The sequence below is a fragment of the Ranitomeya imitator genome, chromosome 1 (genome assembly GCF_032444005.1).
Source record: "Ranitomeya imitator isolate aRanImi1 chromosome 1, aRanImi1.pri, whole genome shotgun sequence".
NCBI lineage: Eukaryota > Metazoa > Chordata > Amphibia > Anura > Dendrobatidae > Ranitomeya > Ranitomeya imitator.
In genome coordinates, this window is record NC_091282.1 from 144,899,128 (window position 1) to 144,926,874 (window position 27,747).

Genomic DNA, 27,747 nt, shown 5'->3' on the forward strand with positions numbered 1-27,747 from the left:
AGCCCTCCGTGTCAACGCCTCCAGATCCTAGTAGGTTCCCACAATAATGTGATTTGGATTTGGTTGCAGGTCCCCTTCCCCCCCCTCCCCCGGCAGCCAGTGTTGCCATATATGCTAACAGACCATTTTTCCATTTTTTTTTTCCTTCACAGAGGCAAAGACACAGCGCCGCCGCCACGAGGCATCACACACCGCCTCTGATGTCCCAGAGCCCTCCGGGTCAACTCCTCAAGATCCTAGTAGGTTCCCACAATAATGTGATTTGGATTTGGTTGCAGGTCCCCTTCCACCCCCCCCCCCTCCCCCGGCAGCCAGTGTTGCCATATATGCTGACAGACCTTTTTTTTTAACCTTCACAGAGGCAAAGAAACAGCGCCGCTGCCGACAGCACGAGGCATTCGACACGGACTCTGATCCCGAAGTGCCCTCCGTGCCTCAACATCCTAGTAGGTTCCCACAATAAAGTGATTTTGATTTGGTTGCAGGCCCCCTCTTTCACCCCCCCTCCCCCCCGCAGTCAGTATTGCCATATATGCTGACAGTTTTGTTTTTTTCCTTCACAGAAGCAAAGACACATCGGGAGACTGCTGTGTTATTAATGTTATGTTTGTTGACCCACAGCTGACGTCGGTGTGAACAAGGAGGATCTGGAAGCCGGTATAGAAAGGCTTATCCACACTATGGCGCGGATTCAGGAGCAGCAGAATGTGGCAATGGGGTAGCTGCAGAAGCTTCGGGACATGTGCCAACAGTTGGCGTCGGGGCCAAAATAGAAACCAAGTGTCTGACCTTTTTTTGTTGTGTGTTGTACAGGTAAAAAAAGTTTGTTAATTTAACAATATATACATCCCACCAATCAAGCTGTTGAGAGTGAAGTTAAATGAAAAGTTTTTATTATTAACCAATTCTTAACAACATCACAATTTAAAAATCCGTAAGAAAACAAAAAAAATAAAATCACAAATCGTGATACACCGAATCTTCGTTCCGAACATGAAGGTGCCTGATGGGCGAAGAAATGTGAGACGGCATTGTCGGGTATGAGTTTTGGTGTGACGGGCCAAAGTGGGACACGGGGAAATTGGGCCGTCCTGGAGTTTGTGGCCAATAGGGTGGACAATATGCGGACTCTGGCCGCTCAATTGGACGTGAAGAAACCAACCGTGTGTTTTCATCTAAACTGCCATCCAATCCCTTACTAACAGCCTCAAAAATAAGACGCTCGGTTAAAGTTCGCTGCCTTGCTTCCATTGTAGAAAGTTTATCAGCGATGTACAGTCCAAAACCCTCCAAAGCAGGGCTGGTTTTGCGCGTCAACACCTTTTTGGCCATGCTCAACAGTTCATGGGAGACGTCCGAGGTGGCTTTCCTCTTCCTTGAACCCTGCCTCCATTGACTCCGTGCAGGTGCAGCCTCCACTATTTCACTTGTGGAGCAGTCCTGTGCATTGTCCTGTGCACTGTCCTGTGCACTCTCCTCCTAGGGAGAAAATAAAAAAGGAAATTATTAAAAACAAAAAAGAAACGAGGTACACCAGCCTAACCGCATAAAAAATATATATTCGTATACATGTGAAAAGTTGCTATATATAGATGGTATGGGTTAAGAATGTCGCCATGTAATACTTTTCTGCGACAGAGTTATGGTCTGTACAGAAAAATGATAAAACTTCGAATTCATGGTATAATCAGATGGAGACAAAGCTGAAAAATAATATCGAATTATAGGCCACATTGGTGAAACAGTGCTGCAAAGATGTACGTACTGGTTGCCCTTGTGAGTCCAGCTCGACGTGGTTCTGAGGTACTGTCGGTTCCACGGGTGCCAACAACCGCAAACACGTTGATGACCGTGGCACCTCTTGGTCCCGAAGAAAATTCAGGTAATCAAAATACCATAGCTTCGGGACATAAACCTCTTCTGTTGAAGACCCAGACTTGGAATTGTGAAGGACCTTATTGAGCTCCTTCCTCCAGACCGTGCGCAGCGCCTGAATTTTCTTCTTTACTACAGTTTCTGTGGCTTGCTCTTCCGGTGCATGGAGATTGTATAATTCGATCAGCTTGGAATATCCGGCCTTACGCTTTTCCCTGTTAGAATACTCAGGCGATTTTATTTTCCAAAGGCATGGGAAAGACTGGTAGATCTCCAGGAACTCGCGTATAAATTCTACACGATTTGACATCTGTAAAAATAAAAACAAAAAAAGTTAGGCGTTTGACAAATAGTACATTAAAACAGCTACAGTGAAAGGTGGACAAAACATTAAAAAAAAAACGTCACAGAGGTGCAAACGCCACTTTGAAAAACAGCATTCATTTTCCCATATGCCACGACCTATGCCACCACCCGCTTCACTACAACAGTCACACAAAGCACTCATGCCGACCATACATTGTTCCATCTGCCACGCCCTAGGCCACCATAACCCACAACAGCATACCACCCGCTTCACTACAGCAGTTGCACAAAGCACTCATGCCGAACATACATTGTTCCACCTGCCACGCCCTAGGCCACCATAACCCAAAACAGCGAACCACCACATACATACAAGCAGCCGCACAAAGCGCTCTTGCTGACCACACATTGTTCCATTTGCCATGCTCTAGCCCACCATAACCCACAACAGCGAACCACCACATACATACAAGCAGCTGCACAAAGCGCTCATGCTGACCACACATTGTTCCATTTGCCATGCTCTAGCCCACCATAACCCAAATCAGGGAACCACCACATACATACAAGCAGCCGCACAAAGCGCTCATGCTGACCACACATTGTTCCATTTGCCATGCTCTAGCCCACCAGTCACAACAGCGTACTACGAAGTGCTCCTGCCGACCATACAGCGTACCATCTGCCACGCTGTAGCCCTCCAGTCACAACAGCGTACCATCCGCTTCGCTTCAGCGGCGGAACGAAGCACTCATGCCGACCATACAGCGTTACATCCAACACGCCCAAGCGGTTTACATACCTCGAAGCTGCGGTGCAAAGCGTGGTATATTCTGAGAAGTACAAAAATCCGATGTCCAGGTCCACCAAGTGTCCAAGTACGAAGTGAAGAAAGGAAATTTTGAAAGCAGTGAGGTGGCATTGGGAACAATAGCGCTCAGGTGACAAATTTTCCAACCAATTGTGTGCACAGAACCTTTGGCCTATCAGCACACTAGCTAGCAGCACAACACGCCCCTAGTGAACGTCACGCATAGATTATGCAAAATTTGCTCTGAATCGTCTTGTGTGACACGACCGTACGACTGTCCCATACGACTTCTACATCGCAAATACGTCATGAAATTATCGCTCCAGCGCCGTGCATCGTGAAGTGTGACCGCAGTCTACGATGTTGGAGTGATAATTAAGCGACGATGTAACGTCACAAATCGTGCCGTCGTAGCGATCAAAATTGCACTGTGTGACAGTACCCTGACACGCAGCAGCGATCCGGATCCTGCTGTGCCATCGCTGGTCGGAGCTAGAAGGCCAGAACTTTATTTCGTCGTCAGGTCGGCGTGTATCGTCATGTTTGACATCAAAAGCAACGATGCCAGCAATGTTTTAACATGGAGCTAACAACCATCGAGAACGATAAGTGAGTCGCCGTTACGTCACTGGATCGCTCCTGCATCGTTCTGGTGTTGCCGTGTTTGACGTCTCTACAGCGACCTAAACAGCGACGCTGCATCGATCGGCTCGTTGTCTATATCGCTACAGCGTCGCTTAGTGTAACGGTACCTTAACCCTTCACACTAGAACTGAAAAGTGACACGTTGCCATTCATAGTCACCCCACCTGGTGCCCTCCGCTTGTCTGCTGCTGCATCCTCTGCTCAGATCTGCATTCTGATCCTCCGGCTTCCAAGATGGCCAGATTAGCGGCATGGGAGTATAACGGTAAGGGCTCCTTCTCACTTGCATGAAATACGGCCAAGTCTCGCATGGTAACACCCGGCTCTGCCGCCGGCACTTGGAAGTGGAGCGTGCGGCTCCATGTATCGCTATGCGGCCGCACGCTCCGCTCTGGAGTGCCAGCAGCAGAGCCGGGTTTTAACATGCGAGACTCGGCCGTATTTCACGCGAGTGAGTATGAGCCCTAAGTGTAAGCCGCACATCTCTGTCTTTCCTATCTTCTCCCACTGCACAAGGAAGGCATGCTTATGGGCTTGCTCACACTGGCGTATAATACGGAGGAGTGCAATGTGAGAAAATCTGGTACTGCACTCTGACCAACGTTAGGCAGAGCAGATTTGTGAAGTTTGCCGATACGGCATGAGAAAAAAAATGCAGCATGCTGTGATTGGCAGCATATAACGCACGGTGCGCACTCATTCAAGTCAATGGGAACGTGCAAAACATCAGACTGTACTCAGATGTCATCCAAGTGCAGTCCAATATAAGACGAGACAGGCAATGGAGGAGATAGAGAGATTAATCTTTCCTTCTCCTCACCCATGATCTGATTCTCGCATGAGAAAGGATCAGAGCACAGAAGCATGTCTTCCGGTTCACGCTCGCAGCAGAGGTTGAGCATATCACATCGGATGCTATACACTAATGTGACCCCGGACTTACCACTGCACTGGCCATCTTGGAAGTAGGAGGAATGCAATGCAGATCAAAGCAGTGGAGAAAGTCAGTACGGAAACTACACATGACAAATAGTCATTTTTCAGTCCAAAAGGTGGTGGGTTGCTGTTAATATCACCACTTTAAAAGGTAATATTACAAAATTACCTAAAATTGAAATTATTTGTTATGCTAAAAATACATACAGTGGGGCAAAAAAGTATTGTCAGTCAGCAATAGTGCAAGTTCCACCACTTAAAAAGATGAGAGGCGTCTGTAATTTACATCATAGGTAGACCTCAACTATGGGAGACAAACTGAGAAAAAAAAATCCAGAAAATCACATTGTCTGTTTTTTTTATCATTTTTTTTGCATATTATGGTGGATAATAAGTATTTGGTCAGAAACAAACAATCAAGATTTCTGGCTCTCACAGACCTGTAACTTCTTCTTTAAGAGTCTCCTCTTTCCTCCACTCATTACCTGTAGTAATGGCACCTGTTTAAACTTGTCATCAGTATAAAAAGACACCTGTGCACACCCTCAAACAGTCTGACTCCAAACTCCACTATGGTGAAGACCCTTTGGTCAAAAGACACCAGAAACAAAATTGTAGCCCTGCACCAGGCTGGGAAGACTGAATCTGCAATAGCCAATCAGCTTGGAGTGAAAAAATGAACAGTGGGAGCAATAATTAGAAAATGGAAGACATACAAGACCACTGATAATCTCCCTCGATCTGGGGCTCCACGCAAAATCCCACCCCGTGGGGTCAGAATGATCACAAGAACGGTGAGCAAAAATCCCAGAACCACGCGGGGGGACCTAGTGAATGAACTGCAGAGAGCTGGGACCAATGTAACAAGGCCTACCATAAGTAACACACTACGCCACCATGGACTCAGATCCTGCAGTGCCAGAAGTGTCCCACTGCTTAAGCCAGTACATGTCCGGGCCCGTCTGAAGTTTGCTAGAGAGCATTTGGATGATCCAAAGGAGTTTTGGGAGAATGTCCTATGGTCTGATGAAACCAAACTGGAACTGTTTGGTAGAAACACAACTTGTCGTGTTTGGAGGAAAAAGAATACTGAGTTGCATCCATCAAACACCATACCTACTGTAAAGCATGGTGGTGGAAACATCATGCTTTGGGACTGTTTCTCTGCAAAGGGGCCAGGACGACTGATCCGGGTACATGAAAGAATGAATGGGGCCATGTATCGTGAGATTTTGAGTGCAAACCTCCTTCCATCAGCAAGGGCATTGAAGATGAAACGTGGCTGGGTCTTTCAACATGACAATGATCCAAAGCACACCGCCAGGGCAACGAAGGAGTGGCTTCGTAAGAAGCATTTCAAGGTCCTGGAGTGGCCTAGCCAGTCTCCAGATCTCAACCCTATAGAAAACCTTTGGAGGAAGTTGAAAGTCCGTGTTGCCAAGCGAAAAGCCAAAAACATCACTGCTCTAGAGGAGATCTGCATGGAGGAATGGGCCAACATACCAACAACAGTGGCAACCTTGTGAAGACTTACAGAAAACGTTTGACCTCTGTCATTGCCAACAAAGGATATATTACAAAGTATTGAGATGAAATTTTGTTTCTGACCAAATACTTATTTTCCACCATAATATGCAAATAAAATGTAAAAAAACAGACAATGTGATTTTCTGGATTTTTTTTTCTCAGTTTGTCTCCCATAGTTGAGGTCTACCTATGATGTAAATTACAGACGCCTCATCTTTTTAAGTGGTGGAACTTGCACTATTGCTGACTGACTAAATACTTTTTTGCCCCACTGTATATTTCCCATTTTCCATACAGCTATTTATATTATTATTCAATAATGAAATCTTGACATTTTCTCACTGGTTACTTACTATAACATTAGAACATCCTTTTTAGAAGTCGTATTATTATCATCACAGTCTAGAAAACATTGGCAGATAAAGCCTCTATATACAGGAGATAGAACAGAATCCCCCATCACAATAGGTGATGTCACAGCTCACCTCCTCCCCCAATACCTGAGTAATAATAACCTCTGCGCAGGTCTCAGAGCACGTTTCCAAATGCTCCCACAAAAGTCAAGTGAAGGCTAATTTCACACATCAGTGAAAAATGGATGTTGCTTGGACGAGAAGACCCTACCTGACCAGCGGGTCTAACAACCTGAGAAAATTCCTATACAGTGCCTTGAAAAAGTATTCATACCCCCATGAAATTTTCCTCGTTTTTTCACCTTACAACCACAAACTTAAATGTATATTATTGGGATTTTATGCCATGCCTTGATAAAAACCATCCATTATAGCTCTGGCAGTATGTTTTGGGGTAATTTTCCTGCTGGAACGTGAACCTACACCGCAGTCTTATGAGTCTTGCCACCTCTAACAGTTTTTCGTCCCGGATTGCCCTGTATTTAGCTCCATCCATCAACTCTGACCAGCTTCCCTGTCTCTGCTGAAGAGAAGCATCCCCACAGCATGATGCTGCCACAATGTTTGACAGTGGGGATGGTGTAATGTTAGTTTTCCGTCACACATAGCATTTTGCATTTAGCCCAAAAAGTTCCACTTTGATGTCATCTGACCAGAGCACCTTCTGCCACATGCCATGTAGGTGACACAGCTAGCATGTGGAAGAAACTGCTGGGGGCATGAATATTTTTCAAGGCAGAAAAAGAGGACTTGGTGTAATGTGTAACACTGCGCCAGAGAATTCCTGGCGTAAAGTAAGCCAACTACGGTGAATAAACTTAGACCAGACATCTCAAGATGCAGCATACACCAGTGTGATACAGTTTAAGACTGTCTAAGAATTAGGAAAGTGAGGAGGGAAATGGTACACACACACAAGATTTCATTTTTTAAGTTCATGTGAATTTTAGGTTTAGGAAATCTGTATGCAGGTTTTTGTTATGTACACTCCCTGACAGAAGTTATGTCGCTTATCCATGTTATGTACCGTAAATAAAAGCCTATAACCTGACGTTAAATTCATCCATTGGTTGTATAAATTATTCTTTTGAAAGTTGAAACCCTCCGAAATGTGGTTTAGGTTAAGAAAATAAAATGGCATCAATGCAGAAATATTGATCAATTAATCGACACAGAATGGCCAGATTTTGGCAAGACAAAAGTTTTGTCGGCCACAGAAAGTAATGTGATATTCAAGGAATTAACTTAAAATACAAATATATGTTGCATAACATTGGTGAATGAAGTTGTGGTGCTATTAAAGTCATATTTAATATTTTGTGTGACTTCCATGAGCTTGAAGGACTGCATCCATGAGGTTCAACAATGATTCATACAATTTATTAATGAAGTCATCAGGAATAGCAGATAATGCAGTCTTACATGCCTCCCAGAGTTCATCTAGATTCTTTGGTTTTGCTCAGTGATGTTCATGTCTGGTGACTGGGCTGGCCAGTCCTTGATCTTTTTCGCCAGGAGGAAGTTTGTTGTAGAGATGGATGTATGAGATGGAGCACCATCCTGCTGCAGAATTTTACCCCTTTTACGATTTGGAATATAAGAGGTAGCTAATACTTCTTGATATTTTAGGCTATTGATATTGCCCTTCCACCTTGCAAATGTTTCGCACACCCCCATACTGAATGTAACCCCAGACCATAGTCTTTCCACCACCAAATTTAACTATTTTCTGGGTGAATTTTGGATCCATACGGGCTCCAGTAGGTCTCCTGCAGTATTTGCGGCAGCTGTAGTGTAATTCTACTGAAGATTCATCAGAGAAATCCACCTTCTGCCACTTTTGCAGCGTCCATCTGTTTAGCAGGCTGTGGGACTTTGCAAATGCCACACGGTTTTTTATTTGCCTTTAGTTTAGTGCTGGCTTCTGGGCACTGATTCGACCATGGAGGCTATTTCGAGACAGAATCCTACAAACTGTTCTAGTTGACACAGGGACTTGAGGTGACCAGGCCTGTTGGAGCTCTGCTGCAGTGGAAGAGGGGCTTGCTTTGGATTTTCTAACCAACAAACGTTCCTCCTGAGCAGTTGTTTTGTGGGGTCTGCCAGACCTGGGCTTGTCAAACACATCTCCAGTCTCTTCAAATCTTTTTTTAATTCTTTGTACTTGACGCTGAGACACATTAAAAGGTGCCAGCCACCTCTGTAGTGGATCTGGTCTTCAGCCTCTTGATAATCCAGGCTTTGGTCGCAGGGTGGATTTTTTGCATGTTGCCAGAGCTCAAGTTGCCGTTCAAGTGAAGGTCTGGGGTGCTGGCTTTCTTTTTATACACACACACTAATTAACCGATCATTTACTGAGCACAGGTGAGGATGTAAACTAGGATTGGGTGCGTTATATGACCAGGCGACAAAACTTTTGTCTTGCCAAATTCTGGCCATTCTGTGTCCATTAACTGATCAATATTTCTGCATTGGTGCCAATTTATTTTCTTAACATAAACCACATTTCGGAGGGTTTCAGTTTTCAAAAGAATAATTTATACAACCAATGGATGAATTTAACGTCAGGTTATAAGCTTTTACTTATATAACATGGATAAGGGACATAACTTCTGTCGGGGAGTGTAATCTAAGAGCACCATGATGGTAGCGGATGAGAGCCCGCTTCAAGCAATGTGTCACTTACTAGGCTATGCTTTTCTTTCAATACAACCAGTGTTTTATCAGCAGGAGATTATCATTACAGAATTAGCTTCCTCGTACCTCCAGGTTCAACCACACCCCCACCGCTGATTAGCAGCTCTCTGCCACTATACAAAATACACAGAAAACTGCCCATTAGTGACGTGTACAGGGTTTAACAGGGGTCAGCATTAACAGCTCTGCTACATCTGCAGCAGAGAAAATTGAATTTATCACAACTGCTGCACCCAGTCAACTAAGTGACACATCACTGGAATAAGGGTCTCTATCCCTACTTCATGCTGCTGTCAGATTACATAGCGAAAACCTGCGTACATATTCCCTTAAGTGTTTAAGCCTTTTAACATAATGCAGCTTGGACTTGAAGTTCATGCAGGAGGCAATGGTCACAAAAATGTAATCAGCAACAATGACAGGTAGGTAGTAGGTGGATGACTGACATAACATAGGTATAATCAATATGATAAGACTAAAAGTCAGAAACCCATGTGTATCCACACAACACATTGCTGGCATAAAATGCTGGCACCAGTGGAAAATCCAGAGAGGATGAAGAACTGTACATTAGGCTAAATATACATAATACAAATAAATTTGGGGACCAGTGACCATCAAATTAACAATTTAATGCATAGAATTGTAACAATTTGTTAGCATCATGCATGCCACAGACAGACAACAAATTTTCTTAGTCATAAAGCCTCATATTCTCTATGCCTTTAACATTTAAAGGCATTTATCTGCTTAAAGGGACCCCGACAGCTGATTCACGCTGACCAATCTACAGTCAGCATGTATCAGACAGTGGCTGTACAATTCCAGCCACATCTGTTATGAAATGCTGCGACGTTTCAGAGAAAAATATACTTTAATAGCTGCGGGTATTGAGCCCCAGGGAGCCTAGTCAGACAGGCGGCTCCCGGTGGCTTCCACCCGCCTGCTGCCCTGGAGTGACAGGTCTCTCCCTGCATGCCTGTATAGAGACCTATCACTCAAAGGCAGAGGGTGGGGGACCAGGTGCCGGGTACCCGCCTGTCCGACTAATCTCCAGTGCGGCTCAGTCCAGCGGCATTTAGACTGTTCTACTCTGAAAGGCCGCAGCGTTTCAAAGTTAAAAATATATGGTTGAAATCATGCAGCCTGTGCCTGATACACGCTGCCCATGAACCGGGCAGAATATATCAGCTCTTAAGTTCCCTTTAAAGGGTTACTCCCATTTTGTGTATGTATGGCATATTCACAGCATACGCCATAAATGTGTGCTACATAGGAGTCCCACCAATGGGACCAGCATGTATCTAGTAATGGGATCTGCCACGTGCTGTTTTGAATGGAGAGAAGATCAGAGTTCACATACATGGACAGAAGGGTGTGATCGATGCGTGTCCCCTTGGTGCAATACGCATGTACTATAAATTACCGATTATATTTTGAATATTACACAAATGTACGCAATGGGAATACCGCTATAAAAACATAAAACCCATTTAATAACCATACAAAATGAATTAAAAATAAACAGTACTATATGTAAAATCCAGAATTTTCCCTAATCTTCTACTCTGTAAGCACTGTTACGCTAAATGTCCCTTATAGCCACTATTCACATGGCTCTGATTGATCACAAGCCTCAACTAATGTACGGCATGTTTAACAAAACTGGTTTTAAAAAAAGATCTCTGTTCTGAAAAACTAAGCACACGAAAAAGCAACAATCGATGAATTTGTAACACATTTCTTAAATATATATTAACAAATCAAATGATTTCTTCAGTTTTTGTGCTAATTTTACGAGAATGTGTTGATAACGTCTTAGTGAATACTCCTTTTAAAAAAAAATGTATGGAGATGAACGGCAACGCCAGACATTTAAAGGGAACCCGTTAAATCAAAAATATTGCGTAATCTATAGGCGGCATTTTATAGTGCCATGTGCATATAGAAATAGCTGCCGATCACTGATTGGGACCACCCACTGGACTGCTGGCCCAGAAGGAGCAGGAATCTCCGTGAATAAAATACAAGGTAGGCCTCATTCAGACATCTGTAAAAACAAGGACCATTGTTCTACGGTGTTGTAGAGTTGATTTTCATCAGTGTTTCATCATCAGATTTTCTCTGCAAGGTTCTTCTACACGTTACAATGTTAATGACGTACAGGCAATGCTTGGACGACAATGTGTGCTGTCAGAAGCGTAACCAAGGCACTCCAGAGAATTAGTGCAGATATAATACAGGATACATACAAACAAATGGGCCAATGTTTCGGCCCTTGATCTCAGCCATAGGAGAGGGAGTTGAAGTGTAGGATGTGGTCGTAAGACATGTGGGTCACAAATCAGCATCCAACTCTTCAGCTCTGCCTCGATGTGGCCGAGAAAAGCGTCTGGTGTAGGACGAAACGTTGTATTTATACCAGCTGATGATCATATAAAGCCTTCAGTCTCATTTGGAGAGGTTTGGTTATGCCTTTTCAAATTTATAGATTTCTCTACCAAAGCACCCAGTTCTCAATATCAGCGAATTCCAACCATATCGTATTACTGTATGTGTGCCATCGGTGATTTTTGACAACCCGTAGACTTGGATCAAAAACGGACATGTCTCCAAAAACCATTTTCAGCACATGGTCACAAAAAATCTAGGACATGTGAACAGATCCGCTCCATGGACTATAATGGCTATGTGCTCTATCCATGAAAACCACAGGTAGAACATGTAAGTGGTCCACAGACGTCTGAATGAGGCCTTATGCTGAATCTTTTTCCACAATTTGTTTTTGTTCCTGCCCTATTACATTCTATATGGCATTACCCATAAGTATCAGATGATCGGTATTACCATCGGTGGATTTGGCTAACTTTCACCTAATGTGTAGGAGGCCTAAAGCTGTCGGCCGATTATTCAGCAGACAACCTCATTTATATGGCTAGCTAAAAAAATAGTGGTCTGTAGCTCATTCCTTTGGCTACCAGTACTGTAGTGTTTGACGGATTTTTTGTCCAACTTGCAAAAAGGGCACTTTAAAATATTTCCATCTCCAAAGGTTATTGTAACACAACAACGAAATGCCTTTATATAACCCTGGTTACAACGGTTTCTGAGCAAGACAAAAAGCAGGACTACCGAGCATTTAACACCTTAGGAAACACCATGAATTCTAGAGTTTAGAAACTTGATAAAGATTTACTTTTACATGATTGCATATAAATATGTTTGATCTGAAATAAACATTTATATTATGTTTACAGCAGCGTTTTGCATTGAACCCTTTAAAAAAGGATTTTAAAAATAAATAAAAAGTCAGATCACACAAGTTGTATACACCTCTGCAAAGAAAATGGTCTAATTAAGTATTTCCTATAAAATAAACATTTAAAACACTTTCTAATATGTGATTTTAGAGTGATGTTTGGATTAAGCTTTAGTAAAAATGATGCATAACTTTTGCAGTGTCATCCCCACTCTTCAGCCATATAGACACACACACAATCCCATGTCTGACACGTCTAGCACCGACACTTGTTAAGTGTTTATGTGGGCAGTGATGGAGGAACTATCGTACACGATAGGATTAGATTACCAGTAGAGATCATCGAAAAGATTTGCAGGATCCTGGCTGATTGGTCCCGTCAGTACCTGTGGCTGCCAACCAATACCCCGCAAACCTCCTGCCAGCCGGAACCCTTGGCGCCTCTTCTATTAGGGCCGGTGCGATGTCCGGCAGCCGAAGACCACCGATGTCGCCACTGGACCTGGCTCCTGTGAATCTTTTTGCTCATCTCTACTTACCCGCCTTCAAGCACACATGTCCATCAGACATAGAAAAGTCACCAGATAACCGCACAGTTGTTCACATACATTTACTGTAATATACAGTAGCAATATATTCTGTCCTGCTGGAACTTGTGTCACTAAAAATGGACAGACCCAGCAGAAATAAACTAGTCATCTTCAAGCCTCAACTTTCTTTGTATGGCAGAGCTCTTGACAGAAAAATGCAGGAGAATTTGTCATAAGCTTCGTTGACACGGCGTCCATATTTAAGAGAGAAAATAAAAGACACTAAGCGATGTGAGTGCAGCTAAGAAAAGATGACTAGGTCATAGGTAATCTTACTTCAGTCCGAAACTTGTTATAAAAAGCAAAAAAAAAAAGAAAAATCACAAAGAAAAACAAAACTAACTATTATGTGACTCAGCAGTTACGGTAAGTCGTCTTCGTCCTCTGAGGTAATGAAGATTAAGCTCACAACAGTGATTTGATACAATATTTACCCTGAGAAAACAGAGGAAACATTGATACGAGACATGACGCTGCCGATATCCATGTGCTCTTGTCGGTGCAGCTTCTTGTCTCATACTTGGTCCTTTTAGGATAATGCCATGGGGTTGATCATGCCACTATTAAATACTGATGATAAAACAAACCGAAGAGGCTTGTAGAGAAAAGGCAAGCAGCTATCCACCACGTAAGGAAGGATAAGAGTCCCCGGAAGAGAAGAGGGGAGAAAACGTTCTTCAATCCCCCGAGTGCTACGGTAATTTGTGATACTGTCGCCTTCATTTTTTCTTCAGGGCATGGCACTTCAGAGAAAGCCGGGCTAGATCCTTGCGCTGCTTCTAATGGAGAATTGGACTCGTAGATCCCCCAAGAATGATTACCTAACAAGGAAAAGAAGTAACGACAACCGGTCACCAGGCATGTCCCATATGAGATGCCACCACCACCTTTCAGCCCTGATATACAGCATTCTGATATGCTGTCTATGTGCCCCCAATGTGATCTGTAAGACAAGAAAGAGAAGTTTTATAATACTCACTTACGGGGCCGGTCGGGTCCGATGGTCATTCGCAGTGTTGGTCCACCACCTCCTTTCTTCAAGCGATATCATCCTCCTCCTTGCTTCATGTGGATGATGCGTCCTACGACATCTACACAGTGTCCCCAGCATCACGCTCTGCATCACCCACAAAGTGTCCCCGGCAGTGCACTCCTGCACAGGCGTACTTCTCCGCTCTGTCGAGGGCAGAGCAAAGTACTGCAGTGCGCATGCGCTGCGAAAGGTCAAAGAGCCATGGCGCACAATAATAAGAATTGCATTTATATAAGGCCAACATATTCTGCAGCACTTTACAATTAAGCGCATGCACACTGCGGAGCCTTACTTGGTACCTGGTCAGAGCAGAGAAATGCCCCTGCACGGGAGCGTGAGGCCGGGAGACACTGTGTGGATGACGTAGGACGGGACATTCCACATGAAGAAGGAGGGCGTTGCAAGAAGAAGGGAGGCACTGAACAAAAACAGCAATGCCCACCGGACCCAACGCCCTGTAGGCGAGTTTAATAAAAGCTGTTCTTCTTGTCTTGCAGATCGGATTGGGAGCATATTAGAATGCTGTATATCAAGGCTGAGAGGTACTGGCATTACCTCACATGGGACAATCCCGGTGACAGGTTCCCTTTAACACACACTAAAAACAGAATTCAAGACTTTAATATGAGCATGTGTGGTGTTATTGAAGAGGTCCGGTGCCACATTCAAGCTTACCTAATGTTTTCAGGAGCAGGGTCGTGTGCAGGAGCATCACCATAGGTGCCACATACTGAAGTGCAATAACACAAAGGTAGTAAAACACTCGAGCCACCTAAAATAAGACAGAATCCATCAGTGTGCTGTTCAATGTGCAGTAAAAAAGTGCTCACTTCTGAAAGGACCTTAAAAGAGATTGTCTCATGTTGTTAAACTGATAACATTGCAAAGTACCGTATATACTAGTGTATAAGTCGACCAGAGTATAAGCTGAGGCACCTAATTTTGCCAAGAAAACGGGAAAACGTATTGACTCGAGTATAAGCCAGGTATGCATTGTCCCCTCATCTCCATCCTGGTATGCATGGCTCCTCATCCTGTCCTTGTCTGCATGGCTCCCCGTCCCTGTATGCATTGCTCCCCTCCCTGTCCTTGTTTGCATGGCTCCCCGACCCTGTCCTTGTAAGAGTGGCTCCTCATCCTTGTATGCATGGCTCCCCATCCCTATATAAAAAAAAAATTTAAACATCCTACCAACCTTCCCTGCGCGCCCTCACAGCATCTCGTTCTGGTGCCAGCCACTCTTCCGGCCTCGTCCCCACTCATTAAGGTAATAAATATTCACCTCTTTCTTTCCACGCATATGGGAGTGGAGATGGGTGAATATTCATTACCTTAATGAGCAGGGACACATGGTAGCCCGGCAGCTGCTGAAAGCCGGCTGCTTGTAACTGTGCGCTATAAGAGAAATGAATATTCACTGCCAGTGCAGTGAATATTCATTTCTCTTTAGCAGGGGGCACAGGCTTTAGCCACAGCCGCCGCCTCCTCCCTCCTGTGACCCGTTGTTCGCCTGCACCCCCTGGACTGGGACAATGACTTGTGTATAAGCCGAGGAGGGGCGTTTTTTTTTTTTGTAAATTCTTTATTTTCCAGTTTAACAAACACAGATTACACACAACACTTTCTTTCAATGAAATCTGTTATGCTACAGATTAAGAGTTGGTTTAGGATGGAGGGGAAATAGGGGGAGGGGGAAAGGTAGTGGGGAGGGGGAAAGGTAGTGGGTAGGGGTAAGGAAAGGGAGGAAAAGGGGGTACATAACAATAAATCAGTAATAACAAACTATAACAAATGGCATGGGCATGCACACTCAATAATTATACATATGAAATAATATGCATAATCTTTCAAAAAAGAACATTGGAGGCAGGTGAACTTGTGTAAAAGCTTTCAGGTGATAAAAGGTTTAAAGTAGTAGTGGACTCCTCTCAAGAAGTGTTGAAGATATTTTTTCCATGGGGCCCAGGCTAACACATAAGAATTGTGGCTAAAATTCTCCCAACTAGACAACTCCTCAAGACGAGAGATTTGATTTATCTTGGTGTGCCATTCCGCTATGGTGGGAGGAGCTGCATCCTTTCAATGTATAACAATTAAGTGTTTCGCAGCACTTAGCATCAATGGGAGGAGACCATGTTTTTTTGGCAAAAAGTTTTTAGATGGGCATGAAAGGAGAACTTCTGTTGCTCTAAGATTTGTTTTCATTAGGTGTAATTTTTTGAGAACGGACCCAATACCATCCCAGTAATTTCTTAATTTTGGGCAGTCTCAGAATATATGTGAGTGGTGACCCCCGGGATTGAAGCATCTCCAACAAGTATCATTATCAGCAAGACCCAGTTGAAGGAGCTTTGCCGGAGTCAGATGCCACCTGGTTAATATTTTGTAGGAATTTTCTTTTAGGAGTATGCACCTGGAAAAGCCACGGGCATAGGACAACATTCTAGATATTTGGGCCTCTCTAAATGTGGTATTAGGGTATGTGCACACGCTGCGGATTTTGCTGCGGATCCACAGCGGTTTCCCATGCGTTTACAGTATAATGTAAACCTATGGGAAACGAAATCCGCAGTGCACATGCTGCGGAAAAAAACGCGCGGAAACGCAGCGGTTTACATTCCGCAGCATGTCAATTCTTTGTGCGGATTCTGCTGCGGGTTTACACCTGCTCCAATAGAAAACTGCAGGTGTAAACCCGCAGCGGAATCCGCAATAGAAACCGCAATAAATCTGCAGGAAAAACTGCAGCGGTTTTGCACTGTGAATTTATCAAATCCGCTGCGGAAAAATCCGCAGCCCTCACAGATACGTGTGTACATACCCTCAAGCTCCAGTTCCCAGGAGTAGATAAATGAGGGTTTAAATTGTGCGCTTGGGGTGATTAAGATGAGAGTAGATGCGGGATAAAATTTTTAGCCGTGGGAGTGGAAGTTTGGTCATGATATCTAACCAGGACCAATTGGACTTAGTCGGAAATTTTTATTTGAATTGCTAAAGTATGCGTCGAATATGGTGCCTTTGAAGAAAGTTTTTTTGGTTGAGTTAATGTATTTGGTGGCCAAACCCCTCTTTGTAATATTTTATTCCGTAAAAATTGTTCAACGTTTCTCTAGGTAAGGTAGACCATAAATTATATGGATCCTGAAAATCTAAGTCCATCAGAAATGGTATCGAGCATATCGGTGTCAGTGTAGAGGGAAAAGTGTCTGCCGGGAGTTCCCCAATCACTAACCTTTTAATATGCAATGTAGTTGAAGTTATCTCATCCAGAGTGGTTGGTGGTTTAGCTTTAAGGTACCATCACATTAAGCGACGCTGCAGCGATATAGACAAGATCGCTGCAGCGTCGCTGTTTAGTCATTGTGTGGTCGCAGGAGAGCTGTCACACAGACAGCTCTCCAGCGACCAACGATGCCGAAGTCCCCGGGTAACCACGGTAAACATTGGGTTACTAAGCGCAGGGCCACGCTTAGTAACCCGATGTTTACCCTGGTTACCATTGTAAATGTGAAAAAACTAAAAACACTACATACTTACATTCCGGTGTCTGTCGCGTCCCCCGGCGTCAGCTTCCCTGCACTGTGTAAGCGCTGGCCGTAAAGCACAGCGGTGACGTCACCGCTGTGCTCTGCTTTACGGCCGGCCGGCGCTGACACAGTGCAGGGAAGCTGACGCCGGGGGACGTGACAGACACCGGAATGTAAGTATGTAGTGTTTTTTTTTTTTACATTTACAATGGTAACCAGGGTAAATATCGGGTTACTAAGCGCGGCCCTGCGCTTAGTAACCTGATGTTTACCCTGGTTACAAGTGAAGACATCGCTGGATCGGTGTCACACACGCCGATTAAGCGATGTCAATGGGTGATCCAGCGACGAAATAAGGTGCTGGCCTTCTAGCTCCGACCAGCGATGTCACAGCAGGATCCTGATCGCTGCTGCGTGTCAAACACAACGATATCGCTATCCAGGACGCTGCAACGTCACGGATCGCTATCGTTATCGTTCTAAAGTTGCTCAGTGTGAAGGAACCTTTAGTCCAGAGATAAGGCAAACCTCCCGAGCCCAATAGAGCCAAGTCAATACTATCCCCCTCCCGTCCCTCAGAACAAGACACTACCTTCAACCATCTGCTGAGGTGTATAGCTTTGTAATAAAGAAGGGGGTCTGGGACCCCCAATCCCCCAGAGGAGACAGGGTAGGAAAGGAGCCTGTATGGCAATCTAACCGGTTTTGATTTCCAGATAAATTTGCCTATTAATGATTTTAATGATCCGAAAAAGGTCTGGGGGATCTGTATCGGGACCATGTTCATGGTGTATAATATTACAGGCATTATATAAGCTTTGAACACATTGATGCGTCCCATCCAGGATAGTGTGGGTAAATTATATCTATTCATCAAAATTTCGACCTTTTTGATTAAAAGGGTGAAATTACTTTGAAATAAATTGTTAGGATCTCTAGTTATTAATATTCCCAAATATTTTATAGAGTTGGTAGCCTACGAGAAGGGGGTCTGAGTGCGGATGAAGGAAATTTGAGAGTATGGGAGAGTAATATTTAATGCTTCAGATTTTGTTGTGTTAATTTAAAGTTAGAGAGAAGGCCAAATTCATAAAAAATCTGAAGAATGACTGGGAAGGCCTGAGACGGATTGGAAATAAGAAAGAGCAAGCTGTCTGCGAAAGCTAATGTTTTAAGTGACCCCCGACCCACCGTCAACCCTTTTATGCGCTGTTCCTGTCTGATGCTCTGTATCAAAGTTTCTATAACTAATATGAACAATGATGGCGACAGAGGGCATCCCTACCTAGTCCCGTTGTTAATATCAAAGCTGTTTGACAGGGTGCCGTTAATCCTAACTTTGGCCGTCGGTTGAGAGTAGAGGGAGGACTGCTGTTATGTATTGTGGAGGGAAGCCAAATTTAATCATTACTTGTTCCATATACCTCCAGCTCACTCTGTCGAAAGCCATCTCGGCATCTGTTGACAAGAGTACCAAGGGATCATTTTGGGTCTTTGCAAACATTATAGACTGTATGGCCTTAGTAGAATTGTCCTTCCCCTCCCTGCCCCTAACAAAGCCCGCCTGATCAGCATGGATTAACTTAGGTAAAAAATTGCTCATTCTGCCGGATTTTAGCCCACATTTTGGTGTCTGCATTAAGCAACGATATTGGTCTATAGCTGGCGAACAAATTGGGGTCTTTACCCTCCTTCGAGAGAACTGCGATGAAGGCCTCCAAGGATTGCCTAGGGGGGAGCTGACCCTCTAAGTAAGAATTGAATAAGGACACCAAGTGGGGTAGTAGTGATTTTATAAATTTTTTATAGTATATAACAGGAAGGCCATCTGGGCCTGGGGCCTTTCCGCTTGGAATGGTGGAGTGTCTAGAATTTCTTTAGGGGTAACCGGAGCAATTAACAGAGAGTGGCCTTCTAAGGAGATTTTAATGGGGTCAGGAACTCTTTGATTTTATCTATAGCTGCTGTTGGGTCTTGAATGCTATCAGGTATGTTTAGGTTGTATAATTTTTCATAAAAAGATCTAAACTCCTCGGCAATTTCTGCGGTCTCAAAAATTGAAGAACCGTCCAAAGCTTTAAGTTGTCTGATGAACGTCTTATCTTTCTGTTTCTTAAGTAGTGATGACATGAGTTTACTGCTTCTATTGCCGTGGAGGTAGAACTTCTGTTTGCTTCTCATATAAGTCTTGGCCAAGTGAATGTTTAAAAGGTTCTTTAATGAGTTCCTAAGTTCAGTCAGTTCTGCTTGTATCTTATTTACTTGAGATCTCTTGTGCAATCGCTCAAGGGAATTAATTTGATGCAATATGGAAATAGTCTGTCTTGCTCTTTCTTTTTTATGATGGGAACCTAAAGCTATGAATTCCCCCCTCATAACTGTTTTATGCGCTTCCCACACTATAGGTAAGGGTGGGCCAGAACGTAGAATATTTTGGGAAAAAAAATCAAGAGTGTCTGACAGTTTTGTTATGTGAAAGTCAGAGTCTAATAAAGTCTCATTTAGTGACCATGACTTGGCTGACCGCGGTAGAGTTAATATGCTTATTTCGAGAAAAATAGGGGCGTGGTCCGAAAGAGAGATGTTGCAGTTTTAACTAGTGGAAGATTGGCCGTTTGTGTCAGTAGATAATCAATTCTGTGGTAGCTATTGCAGGGGGGTGAATAAAAGGTGTAATCTCGGCCTGAAGGGAAGAGTGTTCTCCAGGGATCTAGCAAATTTAGCTTTTGTAAGGAGAGATGTAGTTTTCTCAGGGCCCTCTGGGAAAGGGCTGACCTGCCCGTAGAGGTGTCTAGGGATGGGTTAAGTGATACATTAAAGTCCCCACCCATTATCAAAAGACCCTAAGTGAATAGTTTAAGGGTATTTATCGTTTTACATAACCATCCAATTTGATTCGTTTGGTGCATATAGATTACACAGGGTAACTTTAGTGTTAGCTAAGAGGCCCTTTACTATAATGTATCTGCCTTCTGAGTCTGATAGACAGTCATTTAGTACAAAAGGTACATTTTTTTTATAGCAATGCTCCTTCCTCTGGACGCCGAACCACCTGTACTATGGTACCAGGTCGGGTAACGAGATCTGGACATATCTGGGACTCTTCCCGTTTTAAAATGTGTTTCTTGTAGGAAAACTATATTAGACTTTTTTGAATGTAAAAGGTTCATTACCTGGCTCCTCTTACACGGGGAGTGTAAGCCCTTTACGTTGTATGAGGCCACTACTATAGTGGCTGAGTCGATATTATCACCCATATTTTAATAGAGGGAGTAAAAAAGGGGTCGTATGCGTGCTCCATGCCAACAAACTATTAGGGTAACAGAAACCCTGAAAACTACTAAAATAAAACAACTTATATATACCAAGAACATACTACCCGTCTGCAGCAGAGGTAGGGGGTCGAACGTTCCTCCCATAGCAGACAGGAAATTACATTACAAATACACGAGTGGTAAATTTTAGCTTATAAAATAGGCAAAGTAGACCAATAACACGCAAGCAAATGGCTGATGTGTTAAGTCAAAATGGTTCAAGACATATCAAAGTTGGATGGGATCTCAAGGACCCATAAGCAGTAAAATACGGCTAGAAGAGATGAAAAAAGACTCAGGGGGGTAGTTTTTTCTTCCTTGTTCCTTGTTTGGGGGACGTGTGTCTCTTTACTGAAGACCAGTCTCCCTGTCCTCCAGCATAGGCATTGATAGGGGGAGGCGTGTGAAGATCCATGTCTAAAGGTAGCCATGAAGGGATGTCAACAGGGGTGATATCAAAGGTGTCCCAAACCTTGGATAAATCTTCGGGGTTCTTTACAGTTACTTGTTTGCCCTCTCCATATATTGATAATCCAAACGGGAATAGCCATTTATAAAGGACTTTACGTGAGTGTAATACCTCTAGGAGGGGTCTTAGGACTCTTCTTTTTGCAAGGGTCGATGGTGCAATGTCCTGATATAGTTGGATAGAAGTTCCTTCGTAGGAAAGATTTTTAACATCTCTTGACAAAATAGCAGACAAAATAGCATTGGTGTCTAAGTAACTCAATAAGCCGCAGATCACATCCCTCGGGGGTTCAGAAGACTTCGGTTTGGGTCTGAGTGACCTGTGAACTCTTTCTATTACAATTTGGTCGCATTTTTCTTGTGGAATTAGAATGGAAAAGATCTCCTTCGTGGATTTTTCTAATATTTCTGTAGAGACACTTTCGGGCAGCCCCTTTATTCTTATGTTTTTCCTGCGACTCCGGTTTTCCTGATCTTCCAAGGCAAGAAAAGAGTTGTTTAGCTGTGCTCTGTGAAAGTCCAGATGATCTCTCATATTGTTAGAGTGACTAATGAGAGAGGTCTGGGATGATTCCAAGGATTCCACTCTATTGCCTATATGTAATAAGTCTGATCTCATACCAGATATCTCAGTGACCAATGGTTTTATGGCTTGAGCTAGTAATTTTTTTGAAAAATGATCTAGATAGTTTCCTTGAGTCTGATTGGGCAATGTCACTGCCCGAAGCTTCATCGCTTGATTCGGATTCCTCGACATGGTCTTCTGAGGTAGTATTTGAGTAAGGTTTTTTAGGTGTAGACCTAGCCAACACTGATTTATGTTTCAGAAATTTTTCCATATCACTCTGTTTGCCTTGATATACGCCTGTAGCTAAGGTTTTAGCACGCTCTTTATTAGATTTGACCATTCTTTTATGATTTTAGCGTGCGTTTGAGTCACCACTCGTGCATTCAGGAGAAGTCTATTAATGCATGTTCACATTGAAGAATAACCCCATGCGGCCTTGAAGATGGTGAGCTGACATATGTGAATATCCGTGAGGATAGGGCGGTATTGGTGCTATAGTGTGATGCGCTAGGTAAAATGTCCTCCTCCCCTGTGGCACAAGTCCAGACAGGCCACAGTGCCCCAAAGAGGGGAAAGCAGAACCCTCAGACCAGAGGTCACACTCGTGGCCAGCAAGCGCCTCGCTCAGCGAGACAGGAGTCTGCCGCCAATCAAGCCCCACAGCAACAGGTAGGTCTAATGTACGCTTCCGCATGTAGCAGGAGCTTCCCCGGCAGCCCCCACAGACAGAACGTTGGAGCCACGCAGCGACTTGTCCGCCACCCGCTTACCAGACCGGCTGATCGAGCCCCTCGGGCGTCGCTGTTGATTCTCGGCGTCTTCTCAAGTGCGCGTGCGTCCGGCTCACCTTTCTCTCCTCCGGTAAACAAGCCCGCTCCTCACCCGACGGCTGCTCCTCCGCCAGGGGACCCGGACCCTCAACCGCCGCAGAGGTCCACCCGCGGTCTGTTATCCAGGCTCTGATCGCAGGGACACCGGACGCTGAACTCCTCCGACGAGGCGATCTGGGTAGGTACCACGGGGAGATGGGAAGATGGCGCCCGTCCCATGATGGCGCCTGCTTCGAGGTTGCTGGATGTCCCGCTGCCCGTGTAAAGAGCAGCGGCTTCTCTACTCCTCGCCGCCTACCCTCCACTTCTCCTCTAAGTCCAGCTCTCTACAGGGGGCTTTTAGCCGCTCTCACTGGGGTCGAAAGGGTGATTTTTGCTGGCTGGAAGCGGGAGCTGCAACGAGGCACGTCTTCCCTGTGTGAGATCCAGGCCACGCCCCGAGGAGGGGCGTTTTAAGCACAAAAAAATGAGCTGAAAAGCTCGGCTTATACACGAGTATATACGGTACTTGAATAAACAAGTAAGTCCTCTATTTACCTTTTAATAAAAATCATCTCTGTTCTCAAGAATGTTTTAACTGTGTATTTTACGGCTTGTTGCCTAGGCTACTGGCCACTGCTGATGCTGATTAGAGGTGGCGGGTTGCCTATACAAGGAGCGCACGCCTGAAAGCTCTTCTGGGCTCCTCCAATTTTGTAGAGTCAAAGCTGTAACTACTTTCAGCATGGGACACCATACAGTCCAGGTGGTGCTACTGGTCCGAACTGTTAGGCTATGTGCACACGATGCGGATTTGTTGCGGATCCGCAGCGGATTTTTCCACGCAGAAACGCATTGTGATGTACAGTATAATGTTATTTAATGGGGGGAAAAAAAAGATGTGCAGACGGTGCCGAAAAATCAGTGCGGAATTGCTGCGGATTTCAAAGAAGTGCATGTCACTTCTTTTGTGCGGATTTGCAGTGTTTCTGCACTCCTCCATGTTAAAAATCCGCAGTGCCAAAATCCGCAGCAATTCCGCATAAAAACCGCGGCTGCAGATTCTGCCAGGAGATGCGGATTTTGTGCAGAAATTCTGCACCTCTTTTCCTACGTATGCACATACCCTTAAAGTTCAAGAACATACAGTCCCCTGGCAAGCAGGAAGATGGGAGGTAGCGGTACGGTGCACTTCTCAAGACAGAAGAGGAATACACCCCTTTAATAGAAAAACCAGGCCGCCTGTATTAAAAGCCAGCTGTAACACTTGTACAACCAAAAAAACATTGAGAAGGTACTAAAGAAAAGACAACCTTATGGTGACATACACATGGAGAGCCAATGGTCACTAGTATAGAAGAAGGAAAAAAATGGAAAGCCTCACATTCTTCACCCCCTTGTTAAATTGTCAGCTGCATAGACACAACTCTACAATGGCTCCTAGGTTTCACCCTGTTACTGATCTAGGTCTATATTCATAAGACGCCATGACTTTCGCGCATTGCAATACTTGATACTGGAGTGTGTAATGTCCGCAGCTACATCGTAGTCTGTATGAATAGTATTTTCTCATCGAGCTAAAGGTGAGGCGCTAATATTATCAAGGCTTGTTCTGGGTTAACCAAAATATTTTCCAATTAAGTGAAGTTTCCATAAAATAAATCTCATCTGTCATTTGTATACAATGCTGGCAAGAAAAAAAATCTTTACACTTGTGCAGTAACCCACCCCAAAATTTACAAGTAATATCTGCGTCATGATTTCACTTCTTAAAAGTGCACACAACAGAGATGATCGAAAACAGTCATATAGTAAAACTGGCTTATTGCCCGGAGCAACCAACCAAAGCTCAGCTTTCACGTCTCACACTGCTCTGGTAAAATGAAAGCTGCACTCTGATTGGTTGCTATGAGAAACTAAGCCAGTTTTTCTATATGACAGTTTTTGATTATCTCCCTCAATGAGTCGGAAGAAGCTTAAAATGGAACAGAAATCCTGTGCCATGACTCTAATAGAGAAAGGGGATGGATGGGGTGGTTGCTGTAGTTAGAGATCTGGGTGTGTTGAGAGAGGCAATTTATCAACTGAAGCGGTCGGCGGCATCATTGCCTCCTCCTAGGATTGTACCGCAGAGGAAGTCAGGCTCTGGTGCACTTAAAAAGACTTCACCAAGGACTGATATGCTTTTGCAGCATGAGGTGATGTAAAGTCCATCTATAACGGTCGTTGAACTAAAAAAACAAGTACCCCATGCTCCTCCAGAGCGTAATCCATCACCACCTGCAGAAGGACCTGCGTCTACCAAGTCGCCCAGCCACACAGAAGCCCCTGCTCACAGCAGCAATGAACAAGAATAGGCTTACCTCTTCGAAGAAATATCAAGATTGGACTTCAGAAAAGTGGAAGAAAGTGATGTTTAGTGATGAGAGAACTTTCAGGTTGGTCATGGGAGGCTCAAAGTGCGCTGCCTGAGTACCGCGTCACGGCATGACCCAAAATATACACAGTTAAGACTGTTAAACACCCTGAACTTGGTGTGAATGGCTGGGCAGGGCAGATTTGTACTTGCTTCCCAAGAATGTAAGTATTAAAGCAAGTACGGTAGTTATATTAGTGTTCTGGATGAATATTTGCTTAATTTTTGGGTCATTCATCAAACTTTATGCATGATGGAGCCCCTGCCCACAAACCCAAGGCCGTGACAAAGTTTCTCAATGACCAGAAGATTAACATTTTAGACCGGCCAGGTAATCCCCCTGACCTTAACCCAATAGAAAATGCCTAGAATTTAATGAAAAACAAGGTTCAAAAGACACGACTGGGCAACATCAACGATCTAAAGGAGGCGCTGAAGACGCTGTGGGTAGCCATGGTCTCTATGTACTTCACCTGCCTTCCTGAATCCATGCCTAGACAACTGCAGATGGTGAGAACATGTAAGGGTGACATGATGAAATACTAACGTGGTTGCATGGAACTCGTAAAGAGTTTGTCGGCACTGTTTTATGGAATAAATCATATATATTTTACATAAGGGCTCAACGGAGAATAATACAGAATAGGGTTAGACCGAGCAGATTTACCATCTTCTGTAGTTCCATAGTACTTATCCTCCCAGCTTCTTTCTTCATTTGATCCACACATTTCTGAGCCAAATTTAAGTATGCCTGTAGATGGTATCTCATCATAGTTAACCTCAAACCACACAGAGAAATGATGATCCAGAGTCGGACGGTGTCAAAGGCATCCTCAGTCATTCTGCCATTGTAAAAAACAAACATGGAGTTATGTTCTTTTTATCAACGTAGTGCAGGATGTCATGAGACCCTTACACTGAGCCATTAGGTCTAGACTAAAGGGCAGGAGAACTAGAGGTAGTGTTGTGCCAACCCGTCTAGTAGGCTTTGTGCACATGGCATCAGATTGTGTACATGCCAAGAAGCGCTCCAGGGAACTCATTCAGCATAACCACTCAGCAGATGGGAAACGAGAATCCTTATGGTCTCCAATATGGTCAGAATATTTTCTTCACATTTCTATACTGAGGACCTTCAGAAACTACCGTATACAGCATTGTGCATGTCTTTAATTATGAGACCCTGTAGGTGACCTGTGCCACTCTGTAGGTGACCTGTACCACCCGTGTATACCCACATAGTGTACATAGAGCCTTATAGCCTATAGAAAGATAGTGTGATACTCTCACTTAGCCCACCATATCTGATGCGGTGTCTTATTGTCTGCAGTGGTGACATCACGTTGACAGCGCTGCATCGAATCAGTGAGCTCGGGCAAGCAGAGTTGCTGACCTCAGTTATTGGCTGCAGTGCTGCTAAAGTGACGTCACCGCTGCAGACAATAACAGACACCGAGAGCAGTGGTAGAGAATCTGAGCTGGACCTGGGGATGGTAAAGAATGGTCAGCTTTTTTTTTAACCAATTGCGCCTGGGGACAAGAGTTTTCTGAAACTGGACAAGCCATTTGAGACTGCTCTAGACATGGAGAACAATCATAGCTTTTCTACATTGTTCACAACACAATCCTACAGACAAGACTTAAAGCTTTCAATAAGCACCAATGACTCAAAGACACAAGGGGGGAAATAAGCATTGTAAGTTTGCCCACTGACAAAGACATGAACAGTCTATAATTGTAAGAGTAGGTTAATTTTAACATTGAGAGATAGAATATCAAAAATAAAATCCAGAAAATCACATTGTATAAATTAAATAAATTTATTTGCATTTTGCAGTGAGAAATAAGTATTTGATCCCCTACCAACCATTAAGAGTTCTGGCTCCTACAGACCAGTTAGATGCTACTAATCAACTTGTTACCTTCATTAAAGACAGCTGTCTTACATAGTCACCTTTATGAAAGACTCCTGTCCACAGACTCAATTCATCAGTCAGACTCTAACCTCTACAACATGGGCAAGACCAAAGAGCTTTATAAGAATGTCAGGGACAAGATCATAGACCTGCACAAAGCTGGAAATGGGCTACAAAACCGTATTACGTAAGACACCTTGTGAGAAGGAGACAACTATTGATGCAATAGTAAGAAAATGGAAGAAATGCAAAATGATTGTCAATCAAGATCGATCAGGGGCACCATGCAAAATCTCACCTCGTGGGGTATCCTTGATCATGAGGAAGGTGAGAGATCAGCCTAAACCTACACAGAGGGAACTTGTTAATGATCTCAAGGCAGCTGGAACCACAGTCACCAAGAAAACCATTGGAATCACATTACGCTGTAAAGGTTTAAAATCCTGCAGTGCCCGCAAGGTCCCCCTGCTCAAGAAGACACATGTGCAGGCCATCTGAAGTTTGCCAGTAAACACCTGGATGATTCTTTGAGTAATTGGGAGAAGGTGCTGTGGTCAGATGAGACAAAAATTTAGGTCTTTAGCATTAACTCAACTCGCCGTGTTTGTAGGAAGAGAAATGCTTCCTATGACCCAAA

The 27,747-nt window shown here is 44.0% G+C and overlaps 2 protein-coding genes across 3 annotated transcripts in view; both read right to left on the reverse strand.

Annotated features, from left to right (window-relative positions):
• Window positions 1–876: 876 nt before the first annotated feature.
• On the reverse strand, window positions 877–3,941 carry LOC138664577 (uncharacterized). The gene is made up of 2 exons (XM_069751386.1): window positions 1,766–3,941; window positions 877–1,479 (listed from the first exon to the last, which is right to left on the reverse strand). The coding sequence occupies exons 1-2, from the start codon at window positions 2,183–2,185 to the stop codon at window positions 958–960; spliced, it is 942 nt and encodes a 313-aa protein (XP_069607487.1). The 5' UTR covers window positions 2,186–3,941; the 3' UTR covers window positions 877–957.
• A 5,880-nt stretch (window positions 3,942–9,821) lies between these two features.
• The window catches only part of TMEM161B (transmembrane protein 161B), a 76,495-nt gene continuing 58,569 nt past the window's right edge, over window positions 9,822–27,747 (reverse strand). The window contains exons 11-13 of one of the 2 annotated variants that reach the window (XM_069751397.1): window positions 25,862–26,036; window positions 14,768–14,864; window positions 9,822–13,880 (exon numbers count right to left, since the gene is read on the reverse strand). In XM_069751397.1, coding sequence (XP_069607498.1) covers window positions 13,612–13,880; window positions 14,768–14,864; window positions 25,862–26,036 — 541 coding nt within the window. In that variant the 3' untranslated portion in view covers window positions 9,822–13,611. The remainder of the gene's footprint in view (window positions 13,881–14,767; window positions 14,865–25,861; window positions 26,037–27,747) is intronic. The other variant, XM_069751406.1, reaches the window with a different exon arrangement.